Source organism: Toxorhynchites rutilus, chromosome 2 (assembly GCF_029784135.1).
Source record: "Toxorhynchites rutilus septentrionalis strain SRP chromosome 2, ASM2978413v1, whole genome shotgun sequence".
In the NCBI taxonomy this organism is placed as follows: domain Eukaryota; kingdom Metazoa; phylum Arthropoda; class Insecta; order Diptera; family Culicidae; genus Toxorhynchites; species Toxorhynchites rutilus.
The window spans coordinates 118,643,981-118,657,640 of NC_073745.1; the positions used below are offsets into that span (position 1 = coordinate 118,643,981).

The window sequence follows — 13,660 nt, forward strand, 5'->3', positions numbered from 1 at the left end:
TCCCCTGCATACTCAAAATGTTTCGCTTCCAGTTTTGGATCCCCTGTTTTGAGTTTGTCATCCAAGTTGCCGTAAGATCCAAGTAAGTTCCTTAATTATCATGAGAAAATATTAAACCTGCTAACTCCCGAAAAGAAGAGCCTTCCGACGTTCAACTCGGTAGAAAGCGCTGCGTTCTGGAGAATTTGTAACAACGAATATTGCATCAAGATTCAATTGATTAAAATGATGAATCGCCATACCAAAGAGGATTCTCGTCTGTTCCTCCATCCACATTAATTATAATGACTGGCTTAATTATTCTTTGATACAGAATAATTTCGAATTTAGTCCCAGAATCGAAGCTAGCTGCTCAAGCATACAGGGGCGCGTCAATTTATTTAGGAATAAAAATTGAATTTTGTTACGTAACGAGCGCGGCTACCCCCCACACTCCTGTGTCACATCAGAATCCGGAAACAGTGTTCATTTTATAGCAGCGGTCGTAGTAGGCGTATCTGAAATCTTTTGACAGCTAATTGTTAGGAAAACCTGTGTCTATCGATGGTAAAAATTTCACGTTGATCCATTTTGTTTTGAAAAAGTTGTGCCTGGTGGAAGCCGAGAGAAGAAATTTGATTTTAGACAACCACATTAAAAATCCTGTGTGGTTAGCTGTATCGCGAGATCGCTGATAGTGGCTAAATCATTTGTATGATGTGCTGAGACGTTTCCCTGAACGTACAACTGTTGTTCGAATGAATCAGAAAATGCGTTTTAATGCAACTTACATTGATGAAAATAATTAAGACAAACCCGGGACTCTCGGACTACGACATTGTTAAAAATGCAACTCTAATCAAAGTTATTTGATTTTTTTTAGCTTAACGCCTTACAACATGGCCTGATACACAATGTTTCAAATTTCTTTTGTATATCGTTCGTTGTTTGGAGTTTTTGTAGTGCGGCTCTCAAGGCTTGCGACCAGCCATACCATCTCGCAGGAGGATCATGGATCATGGGATCTATGTTACGTCCCGAATATCACTGGACAAATACACTTATAGCGGCGTCAATTCGCTTAGAGGAGCTGTTTCAGGGATTTGTGGCTTTTCTTGGAGATTGGCAATGCCCATTTTGCTCATCCCGTCACACTCTAGACAGTTCCCCTGAACCAGTCCAAGCCAGAAAAACGATATTTGACGATGGAATTTCTGCCTCTAACGGGAATAGAACACGTAGCCCTTATCTTGGTAAGGTTTTTTTTTTTTTTTTTATATCTGTATTATAGGGACTTTCAACACTTTTGGCTGGTTCGTCACTTTTTACTTCCAATTTTGGAAGAATGTTGGGAGTGAGAATTGAACTCGTGATCTTCAGCGTGAGAGGTATGGATGTTACCACTACGCCAGATCGGCTCCTATCTTGGTAAGGTTATGGAGACCACCTCTAGACAAAGTACATGGCACAACTTATACCATCCCATGTTCTCAGCTTGATGGTTTGGTAGCAGCAATCCCAACAAATGTAAGCAATAATTTTTCGTCTCTGTTCGATTCCATGAACTCGTCGATAGTTCTCTCAAAGTCACTAATATAGAGAACTTCCGTACATTCGTGTACATTTGATTCCGACTTGGGTAGATGTCCGATTTTTTACGTTTATATTTTCATTACTCAAAAAAGCTAGTATGAAAATTTTTCAAACGACTTTAACTTTCTGTACAGATTATGTTTGCGTTACGGGGTTATGTCTCGCGTTACTTATTGTTACATGGAGAGGGGAGGTGATCCAAAAACCGTATTTTTAGCGTTACGGAATTTGTGTACCATGCCTTATCTGCATTAGGATAGAAAACTTTTCGTACCTTTAATTAATCGTGAGATACAATTACATACTGCAGATACATTCCGGATTCTAAATGTTCCAAGCCTCAATAGACTCGTTGACGTCCCAGACGATAAGAAGTTTCTGATCATTCCGACGGATGCGCGTCTTACCATTCGGTTGTTGGTTGTTAAGAATCTATTAAGATTTATAGAATAGGTTTTTACTAAATGTTTTCCTGTTCATGATCGTATCCGTATCAATACACATATCAGTTGCAATCCACAACAATCGTGACTCGTTTATTACCCATAATATATCGATTTTTTTTTACCTACAGGTCACTGTCCCTGTGAACGACGACAGGGCCGAGCGCTCGGTTGAGATAAAACCCGACACGAGTGGCGGTAAAATCGAGCATCGAGCATCTCCAGTTCGTACCTCGATTAAAGAGCGACTAGGCAGCAAGATAACTGAAGTTCACGAAAGCAGCTCAAGTACGTACTCGCACTCGCGAACGCCACCCCCATTGCGGAAAGCGAAGGTATCCAGCTCCTCCACCGTGACGAAGGTGGCGGAGCAATCGGCTCCGAAACGGACCCGAAGCCGATCGGTGGACCGCAATGGACGGGAAACTAGCAGAAAGCCGAGAATTGAGCGGGAGGAACGGCACCGAGATGACATACGGATAAGCAGTAGACGTCCGGATAGCGGTAGACGAGTCGTGCTAGCCGTAAGGGAATCAACTCCTGAGAAAAGAAAAGAATCCGATAAGAAGGAGAGGGGAACCGACCGAGGAGTTGATGGCAAAGGGCAAGATCGATCGGCAAAAGATTCAGGGGATAGAAGTCGCGAAAGAGCGGTTCGAAGAAGCAGAGAAAAAAGCCGAGACGGACAACGGGAAAAATCTAATTCATCTGCAAGACGTGGCGAACGAGATCGCGAAAGGGACCGTGAGCGGGACAGATCTACGAGAAGAGATCCGAAAGGAAACGAAGACAGACATAGGAAGGCAGAAAGTCGAACAAGAAGAAGCCCAGATAAAACCGCCCCTAACGATCGTAACTATAAGGACGAAAAGAAAGCTCAAGACAGAAAGCGCTCCGGGAATGAACCAGAGCGACGGCATCGCGATGGAACGCCAGCGGATAAAGATCGTCCGGGTGGGTCTTCCCATCGAAGGGATGAAGTTCGCAAACAAGCTCTGGAAGAATCTATCGAAAAACCATTGGAAATGCCATTCAAGAAGAGCAAGCTGGATAAACCAGCGAAAGCACCTCGGTCGGCTGCTAGTTCCAGCGACTCTAGTAGTTCAGATTCCGACTCGTCATCTTCGGACTCGAGCAGTGAATCTGATGAGGAAACGAGCAAAAAACGGAAGAAGCGAAAGCACAAAAAAGAACGTAAACATGCAAAACGGTCGGCTTCAACCGATTCGGACGATTCAGGTGGGAAGAAGAAGAAAAAAAGCAAGAAGTCAAAATCCAGCAGGAAGAAAAAGAAGGACAGAAAACATCGCAAAGAATGAATTTGACATTTTCCAATGATGGAAAGAAAGAACAGGAAACGCAAAATCAAGGCAGTAATGGAATAAAGTGTGCAAGGGAATATATTAATATGTTGGTGGATTAATATAAGCGCACCATATTCCGTAGGCATGAGTTTGATTTGAATTTTCAGTTTGAACATCTTGAAAGCAGCAGTGTAGATTCCTTCGAAAGAACAATACAAGTTAGATAAGTTATTGCCCACTATCACTAACATGACTATGAGAAGTAAATTGAAATTTTGTGCAGCATTGAAGTAACAATTCATTTCGTTGAATTTTACATGGTCCATATTGTGTATACAATTATCTTGATGGAAATAAAAAATATAAATTGAACTCGAATAAAAACAAGTGAGTATTTCTTTCTGACACTGAAGAACCCATACAGGTGGTTTAATATGTCTGGTAGACGTTTATTTGAAGCTGGTCTTTTCTTACAATAGAGAATATACATATTTTACGTACGACGTTGTACCATAATTCTATATGTATTCACATTCGGCTTCGCATTGGCTTTCGCCACCTTTTTACATACAATTCAAACGCGCGTCTGTTTGTCGATTTGATACACATAGCATCCGATTGATTTATATTACAGTTCATACATCATTGATGATGTGTTCAAGTTTTGATCGTCGCTTTTTATGGTTTTGAATTAGTGGAGGGGTGCTGTGGTTGACAAGTAGGCTATGACATTAGAAGTATGGTATCATTCAATATACGAAATACGAATTCTCGCTATGCTCTGAAGATATTTCCTTCGTTAGAACCTGTTTTTCATTTGCGTTAAAGTCACAATGTTTAGCATGTCAAACGCCGCGAGTGATTGTGGTTTCATTATTGAGGGATGGATATTAAATAACGAGACTGGTTGCGAAAAAGGGATATATTTTTAAAATTACGGTACAACGATATGTTCCCCTTCGATATACTCCCCTTGGCTCCTCACACACCTTTCCATACGTTTTTTTCCATTGTTCGAAGCAGTGCTGAAACTCTTCTTTTGTGATGGCGTTCAAAAGCTGCGTCGCTTTTCCTTCGCGACTGAAATCGGGTACCTTTCAACACGGATTTGATCTTGGGGAATAGAAAAAAGTCGCATGGGGCTAGATCTGGTGAGTCGGGGCATGTTCAAGCACTGGAATGCCCTTATCGGCTAAAAACTGCTTCACCGACAGCACGTTATGGGCAGGTGCGTTATTGTTCGTGTTTTTCGTCACACATTATTTCCGAAACGTACTACAAACCATGTTCCATTCAAACCACTGCTGCTCGCAAACTACTATAGTGACTGTCGAGATTGTAGTGAAAAGTCGGCTGTGACCCTTTTGATAGCTTGAATCTGAATAGACAATTTATTTTAATATTTGTTTTATAATTTAGGATAATTTTGTTACCTGCTTCAAAAAAATTGGTTCGCCCACTTTTCTTTTAATTTCACTATTTCTAACTTTTGTTTAACACGTCTTTATACACTCGTCTTCTAATCCGAAATGAGATTGTCGTTGGCAAGCGGAAATGATTTTGACATTTCGCTTGAAATCGCCCGCCTTGCTTGCAACCGTTCAGCTCATTGACAGCCGATTCGCCCCTTCAGTAATGCCGGTGGATAGGGTTGCCAGCTCGGCGAATTCTGCGTTGACAGTCTCCCCCGGGTGTAGTCCGGAGTCCTCCGGAACTCCACATCTATTTACCACGTCGAGCAACGCCAACCGAGTCACCGGTCGCACTGAAGATTTTCCTCCGATTTGCACCACTGCTCTACGGCACCGGCCATCCGGATTAGGAATCATACGGATGATTCGTCCTCTCTCCCATCCACTTCGCTTTGTAGGTTCCGCTACCACTACCACGTCACCCGGTTCCAACGCTCGGACTTCGTCGAACCATTTGGCTTGTCGGCGAATCACGGGCAGGTACTCGACTAGCCAGCGCTGCCAAAATGTCTCCAACTGACGTTGTATCAGTTCCCAGGATTTTCCCAGAATTTGTCGGCGTACTAGGTCGTTCAACTGACCCAGAGCCACATCTTCGCCTCGTCGCTTTACCCCGTTTGAACTCAACAACAAAAAGTGGTTTGGTGTGAGTGCCTCTGCCATCTCAGACTCGAGTGGTAGATACGTCAGAGGCCTTGAGTTTACTATATTTTCAGCCTCCACGACCAGTGTCTGCAGCCCCTCGTCATCTAGCTTCCCTTCTATGTACGCTTCAGCCATAGCCGCCTTTACTGATTGCACCAAGCGTTCCCAAGCTCCTCCCATGTGTGGAGCTCCCGGTGGTATAAAGCTCCATTTCGTGTTGGCACTGGTGAATGTCGAGGACAGTCCCTGGTTTATCTGGTGCTGCAGTACTCGTTCGGCTCCTTTGAAATTCGTTCCATTGTCGCTGAAGAATTCTACCGGCGATCCCCGTCGTCCCACGAATCGACGAACGCAGGAGATACATGACTCTGTTGATAGAGTGTAAGCGACTTCCAAGTGGACAGCGCGCACTGTCAGACAGGTGAAGAGTGCTATCCATCGTTTAACTATAGACCTTCCCAGCTTCACCAGCAGCGGCCCGAAATAGTCCAGCCCCGTATAGGTGAATGGTCGTTCGTGATGGGCCAGACGCGCAACCGGAAGCGGCGCCATTGGTGGAATCATTGGTCGAGTCCGACGAATTTTGCAGAGCGCGCAATCGCGTTTTGCTTTCTTCACTACTAAACGAAGTCGTGGAATCGTGTAAAGCTGACGTAACTCATTCACTACAGTTTCTGCGTTCCCGTGTCTGTAGCGGCGATGATATCTGTTTACCAGGAGTTCAGTGACGTGATGCTTCCTCGGAAGGATCAGCGGATGTCGCACTTCATGTGGTACACTTTCAGCTGCCTCAATTCTGCCACGCTCGCGTAGCAGGCCACGATCGTCCAGGAACGGCATAAGGTTGTATATGGAACTGTTCTTCCCGATGACCTCCTGTCCCGATTTATTCAGAGCTTTATTCGACAATGCAGCAACTTCATCTGTGTAAGCTTCACGTTGAGTTAATTTGATGATGATTTCTTCGGCAGCATGCAGTTCCGCCTGTTGTAGTGATCCGGAGTATTTCGGCTGCTTCTTGGACGCGTTATTCAGGAATCGCAAGACATATGCTGTGGCATGTTGCAGTCTCTCCCAGGTAGAGAACCGGTGGAAATCTATGGTTGTCTCTATCGTACGGTGATGAAGAATCGACGCTCGCATTTCTTCTGCAGTAGCCACCACTGGCTCTTTAACACGGGGCCACTCTTCTTCCGCTAGCCACAGAAAATTGGGTCCTCGGAACCATTTGCTGTCTTGATTGAAGTACGGACCACTTCCCCATTTCGTCGCTTCGTCCGCAGGATTGGATTTCGATGGTACCCACTTCCATTGAGTCGCTGTTGTCTGTTCCAGAATTTCGCCTACTCGGAAGGAAACGAATTGTCGATAATTCCGAGGATCTGATTTGATCCAGGCCAGTGCGGTTCTGGAGTCTGTCCAATACGTGACCTTGGTTACGGGAACGTCGAGATGGCCTACAACAAATTTCGCCCATCGTGTGCCTAGAACACATGCCTGTAATTCCAGTCTGGGAATAGACCAGGGTTTCAGAGGCGCTACCTTCGATTTGGCGGCGATCAGACAGCACTGCGGATTCTCCTCTTCGTTGAACGTGCGCAAATAAACCGCACAGGAATAGGCCACTTCGCTAGCGTCCACAAACACGTGAACTTCGGAATTCTGATATGTTATTCGTGTAGCACCACTGAAGTAGCATCTTGGGATGCGGATATCGGAAATATATTCGATCATTTTTATCCACCTCTGCCATTTCACGTAAACTGCGTCGCTGACCTTCTCATCCCAGTCCGTACCTTCTCGCCACAGGTCCTGGATCAGAACTTTGCCGTGAATGATAAACGGCGAAAGTAGTCCCAAAGGATCGAATAAGGTCATTACGCATCGTAACACCTGCCTTTTCGTTGGACGTGTATCTGTACGGATCAGTATTTGCATCTCGTCGTTCATCTGAGTGGAGAAACTCAATTCGTCGGTTGTAGGACTCCAAAGCATACCGAGGACCCTTTCCGTATTTCCTCCTTCCACCAGATTCAGCTGCTTGACTGCTTCTTGCTGGATTTCGCCTAATTTCTGTAGAAGTATGCTGCTGTTCGATCTCCAGTTGTGTAGGTTGAAGCCTGCTTTACCGTGAATGTATCGCACGTCGCTTGCTACTTTCGCTGCCTCCTCCACTGAGCTGAAACTCGCCAGATAATCATCCACATAGTGGTCATGAACTATCGCCTTCGCTGCTTCCGGATGTAATTCCGCATATTGCTCTGCGTTACGGTTTTTAATAAACTGCGCCGAAGCAGGCGAGCAGGTGCTTCCAAATGTCGCGACGTCCATCATGTATACAGTGGGCTTCTCCGATGGATTGTTACGCCATAAAAATAGTTGAGAAATTTTATCTTCATCGCGGATTCTAAGCTGGTGAAACATTTCCTTAACGTCTGAGCTGACCGCTATGCAATACAAACGGAAACGGAAGAGAACTCCAGGTAACGAGGAGAGTTGATCCGGACCTTTGAGTAGCGCGCCGTTCAGAGACACACCGTTTACTTTCGCAGCCGCGTCCCAGACCATACGGATTTTCCCCGGTTTCTTGGGGTTAACCACCGCTCCTACCGGGAGATACCATATCCTTCTTGGATTGGCGGCTTCAAGTTCCTCAGGTATGGCCTTGTGAGCATATCCCTTGGCTTCATATTCGCGCATTTGCCGGTGAAGGTTCTCCTTCAACTCCGGATCGCGACTCATCCGACGCTCGAGGCACTCCAAACGTCGAAGAGCCATCGGGTAGCTATCTGGAAATTCCACATGATCTTCTTTCCAGACCAATCCCGTTTCGAAGCGGTTACCACATCGTTTTGTCGTTGTTTCAATGATGGTTAATGCCCGCTGATCTTCCTTTGAAAGTGACGGCTCAGGCGGAATAACTCCTGCACTTTCAATTTCGAAAAATTCTTTCACAGTTGCCTGAAGATCCTCATCGCAGGAACATTTGCAAACGTGGAAACTGTATGATTCGCGCTTGCCGTTTCCTCGCGGCCCGTAGACGCACCAGCCTAGTCTGGTTTTAACCGCTACTGGGGCCGCACCATCACCTTCTCGTATCTTCAAAGGAAGTGCCAGCCTCAGGTTGTCGATACCGATGAGAATCTTTGGTTTCACGTTCTGATAGCTGCTAACCGGGATGCCCTTAAGATGTGGGTACAACCGCACTGCTTCTTTCATCTGGAAACTCTGACGAGGAAGACCAAGGTTACTGACGGTCCTTGCGTTCACAAGCTTGTGTAGTTTGGTTTGCCCGATTCCAGCGATCTCGATTGTAATTTGCCTAGAATCATTTTCTATTCGGGAAGTGTCCCCAGTCCATCGAAGACAAAGTGGATGTGGAGTGCCATTTACTCCTAACGTCGTAGCCAGATCATTCTCCACCAACGTTAGATCAGAACCCTCGTCCAAGAATGCGAACGTGTTGAGTGACCCATCTTTCCCATACACCGTTACAGGAATGATCCGGAACAGTGTAGAAGCATTCGAGTGGTGGTGTGTATGATTTTCGGCCACCTGAACCTTCGGTGCTATCAACTTCGGAGGTCCACTAGGCGAATGTAGGAGCGGATGATGGCGAAACTGACAGCCTTCGATGTCGCAGGTCTTCCGTCCCCGACACGCACGTCGGCCATGGTTGAACAGGCAGTTCTGGCACAGTTGCAATGCACGGACTCTTCTCCAACGATCGTCGACAGTCAGCTGCTTGAACGCGCCACATTCGCGCACCCGGTGTCCATCTTGGTTACAGTGCAAGCAGTCGGAACGTTTAGCTGACTCTATTGGTTTCTTCGGAGAATCGCTGGAATTGGTTGGTTTATCTGTTGCATGGGTGTTCACAAATCCTTTGTTCTTCAGGCGGTCGCGAGCGCTGTTCTTCTTAACCTCGGGCTCGAAGCTAACCACACTGGTCGCGTCTTGTACCACTGACGCCATATAATCACCGAAAGTTTTCAAGTCTACGTGTTGGAATCCTCGTTTATATCCCGCCCACATCATTCGTTGATCAGCGGGAAGCTTTGCTACAAGCTCCTGCAGAAGCGATGGATTTGAAAGATGAGCGCGTTCATTCGCCGCTTCGATGTGGTCGCATAAAGCCTGCACGGCCATCCCGAAGTCGATCAACCCTTCCAATCTGTCTGACCTTGGTGCTGGGATTTCTCTCACCTTACGCAACAATGCGTTGATGAGCAATTCTGGACGTCCAAACCGCATCCGGAGTGTCTCGATCACCTGGGGAACCGCTGCTGGCAACACCAACCGGCTGCGCACCGTTTCAAGCGCTGGTCCGGTCAAGCACCGTTGCAGACGAAGCATGTTTTCACCATCCGAAAAACCACAGGCTTCCGTTGTATAACGATAATTGGAAATAAAAATCGGCCAGTCGGCGGGATCACCGGAGAATCGAGGAAGTTCCTTTGCCAGGGACTGTCTTGCTGCTAGCTGTTGTTGTGAGGGAGCACTAACTGATCGTGAGGGAGGCATCACTTGATTTATTTGAAAATTATCTGACTGACGACGGTACTGAGACAAATCAACCGTACGCGGGGGAGTTTCACGCGTTTGTTCACCGGTCGAGCGGTGTTCGGTTTGATATATTTTTCGATTAATCATTATTGATTCATTTGGACGCGCGAGTGATTCTCGCGACTGATTAAAGGATATTGTTGGAGGCATATACAATTCTCCCGGGCGCGCGTCAATTCGCGACTGCTCACGGGTATCTTTATTTATAATGGTCGTGGAGCTATTATGTGATGGAAATTTACTCAAATGGCTCAAGGCTTGACGCTTACCTGGGGGTTCCATATGTTCGGGGCGCATTTCGATCGATGCGGCTTTCCGACTTACCACGGGCGGATTATTCTGGCTTACCACATCCCTCAATGGCCAAAGAGGGTCAGTACTTTCCTCCAGTCCAGTTGCTGAATGTCCTCTTGGCTGATCACCTTCCAGCACAGGTGGTAACTTACGACTCGCCTTCGGGATCGCACCGATCTGCTTTTCCAAAGGCGGCTTGCTCGCCGCCAGCGTTGACAGTTGACCCGCTGCCGGCTGGTTTATGTTCGACGATCGGTTTCTGCTTCCATCGTTTCCGGATTGGAATCCCTCCAGAAGTTCTCGGCACCTCTCTAATTGGACACGTAGTGCGTCCAGTTCTTCCGGGGTCGGATTTGCTCGCCTTTCACACCGTTCGACGCGATTCCGTAGTTCCGATAAAGCAGCATGTGGGTCCTGTACCTCCGGCCGAGGGTTTAGAGCGAGTTCGTCCAGCACATCAGATGGAATTGAAACCATAGGCGGTTCGTTTAGTCGTGATACACCCAACAATGGCGTTGAGCGACGCACGGACGATGATATGGGAGCTTCGGGGTTAGGTGTAGTTGGAGGTCGTTTACGCTCACCCGAAAACGTTTCGGAATTCACTTCCCGTGAAGAAACGCAATTATCGCAGCCTCCTGAGGCCTCTCCGCTGACTGCCTCTCCACCTAGCACGTTGTCAATGAGCTGCTGCTGCTCCTCAAGATGGCGACGCTGCAGCGCTAAGTCCGCACGAGCTCGCTCCGCTTGTTGCTTCTCCACCAACTGGCCCAAACTCACCGAAAATGCCGATGTTGCACTGCAGCGACTGGATTCGCTTCGATTGGAGGCAACATCATCTTGCTGCTGATGTCCAGCACAAAGGGCACACACCCACGAACGATCCGCAACGCTGTCGTCCACTCCCGCACACGTGTAATGCTGCCAACCATCACAATTGTCACACTGGACCATATTTTCCGCGCTGTCCGGCCGTCGGCATTCGGTACAGCTCGATTGCTGGTTCCCGGATTCCGTGGTGGGCTCCACAATGCTCACACCATCCATCACGACCGAATGTTGAGAGTTCTCATCCATAACCTCAATTTTTTTGAAGATTGTCGAGATTGTAGTGAAAAGTCGGCTGTGACCCTTTTGATAGCTTGAATCTGAATAGACAATTTATTTTAATATTTGTTTTTATAATTTAGGATAATTTTGTTACCTGCTTCAAAAAAATTGGTTCGCCCACTTTTCTTTTAATTTCACTATTTCTAACTTTTGTTTAACACGTCTTTATACACTCGTCTTCTAATCCGAAATGAGATTGTCGTTGGCAAGCGGAAATGATTTTGACATTTCGCTTGAAATCGCCCGCCTTGCTTGCAACCGTTCAGCTCATTGACAGCCGATTCGCCCCTTCAGTAATGCCGGTGGATAGGGTTGCCAGCTCGGCGAATTCTGCGTTGACAGTGACAAAAACGTGTTCTCGTACGTTTATAGCAGACACTTCAAGCTACCGAACGCACTATTCGTTTTTCCCGCACCCCTCTAGGGCGCCCTCCAGGCGCGCAGTCTCGTTATTTGATAGCCATTTCTCGTAAAGTGCCAGATAGTTGAAAACGGAATTGATTAAAGTGACTACGATTCGGCTAAAGGTAAGTGCTGAATAGACCGATGTTACAAAAATCATCTGGAAAGGTACGAATGCTGTGACATATGTTCATGAAACAAATGAAATCGTTAGATGAGATTCGAAGTCGTGTTCTCTTCTGTAAGGTGACTTCCGGAATAAAGCGAGTGATTTTGTGATCTCACGCCACTCGCAGTGCAGGATAGGGGGAAAACAGATCGACATCATGCTCAAATCGTTATAGTAAGACAAATCCTACGGAAAAGCTTCAAAAATCAAGCTTGGGCACATCAGTTTATAACATGATCCGGCGATTACTATGAAGAATTATAGATAACGTCTTGCTCGAGAAGCTGGTCAGACAGCACAATGTACGGATCACAAATCATCTGTTGGGGTAGTTTGCGACTCGACTATGGAAAAGAAATAAATTACTTTGCGAACAGGTTGAGCGATAAATTAATTAATCAATCTATTGATTAATAAGCGATTAATTTCTATTGTCTGATGTCCAGATTCATTATGTCCAAGACGACAGAGAGTGTACTTCTAAAGTGTGTTTTTTGGTTTTTAATTTACAGAAAAAACATAATTGTAAAAAATATAAAATTTATTATTGGAGCTTAAAAATCAATCCTTACAATTTATGTTTTAATGATTATTTCATGTAAATTTTGACCACGATTTAGTTTTTGGTGATTTATACGTGAAGTCCAATTTTGAGTGACTTTCGGGTATATCGTCTGGTATCTCACCATTAAGGGGGCATTCTAGTGTAGACACGAATTTCGGACGTTTTTTTCGAGCTGTGTAGATATAAAACAAAGAATATTTTTAGTATCCATTATATCATTATTTACATCTTTTAGTAATAAAACAAAAAATGAACGGAGGAAAAATATTCATAACTAGAATAATTACGAGCTGATGAAGTGAGGAGGTTCAAAAAAAAGTTTTGCCATGGTGTACACGATTCCAGCCCTTCTAGTCATCTGAAACAAAAACAAACGAACAGATTCTAAATCAGTAAAGATGCCGCTATCGCATGAACCTCGGACAAGTCAAAAACATCTTCTTTGACGAAATCGCGGCCGCTTGAAGAAAAAATTGCTATTTAGAACGTTTTTTAGGCTCCCCAATTTTTAAAAATAGTAAAATTTAAAAAAAGATTTTTTATTGGTTCATGCGATAGAGAAATGCGTACAGATTGCATTCATATAAATTCGACATCAATCGGTTCAAAAGAACTTGCTTCAACATGGTTTTTCAACAAACAATAGGTAAAAAAGCATGTTCGTTCGTGACGATGGTTGCTTTGGAGTAGGAAAATGCACTCCCGACCTCGATTTTTTATATAACGTTGGTTTAATAGGAAGGCAGACATGTAAAGCAACATTCCATCAAGAACGATTGAGAATTACATAAAGAACTCGCAAACGACCTCGAGGCACTTAGGCCGTGGTGACACTGCTTGCAGCTTCTTACGGAAATGTCCCTGCACGCATGTAATCGTGAGAAGTAAACAACTATATAGAATTGTATTGGTGTGGTTACATTGCTTCCCCTTTGCTTCGTTCGAATTCGCCAGCTTCTATCGAACAAAATTGTTTGTTTCTCTTCGTCAGTTATCGCACAATCAAGTTTTCGTGCGTACTCCGAAACAGTGTCACCTCGGCCTAAGATAAGATCAGACAACTGGCTTCTTACTCTTCTTCGTCGTCCAAAAACGAAGCCATGTTATGAAGATGCCAG

General features: G+C 45.4%; 2 protein-coding genes across 4 annotated transcripts in view; one reads left to right on the plus strand and one right to left on the minus strand.

Moving 5' to 3' along the window:
* Positions 1-3,692, plus strand: part of LOC129771136 (E3 ubiquitin-protein ligase RBBP6) — a 57,739-nt gene extending 54,047 nt beyond the window's left edge. For all 3 annotated transcript variants that reach the window (XM_055774521.1, XM_055774523.1, XM_055774522.1), the window contains exon 10: positions 2,147-3,692. In XM_055774521.1, coding sequence (XP_055630496.1) covers positions 2,147-3,334 — 1,188 coding nt within the window. In that variant the 3' untranslated portion in view covers positions 3,335-3,692. The remainder of the gene's footprint in view (positions 1-2,146) is intronic.
* A 52-nt stretch (positions 3,693-3,744) lies between these two features.
* On the minus strand, positions 3,745-11,589 carry LOC129771135 (uncharacterized). Its single transcript, XM_055774520.1, has 2 exons — positions 4,753-11,589; positions 3,745-4,697 (listed from the first exon to the last, which is right to left on the minus strand). Exon 1 carries the CDS (start codon positions 11,371-11,373, stop codon positions 4,921-4,923), a length of 6,453 nt encoding a protein of 2,150 aa, XP_055630495.1. The 5' UTR covers positions 11,374-11,589; the 3' UTR covers positions 3,745-4,697; positions 4,753-4,920.
* Between the last annotated feature and the right edge of the window lie 2,071 nt (positions 11,590-13,660).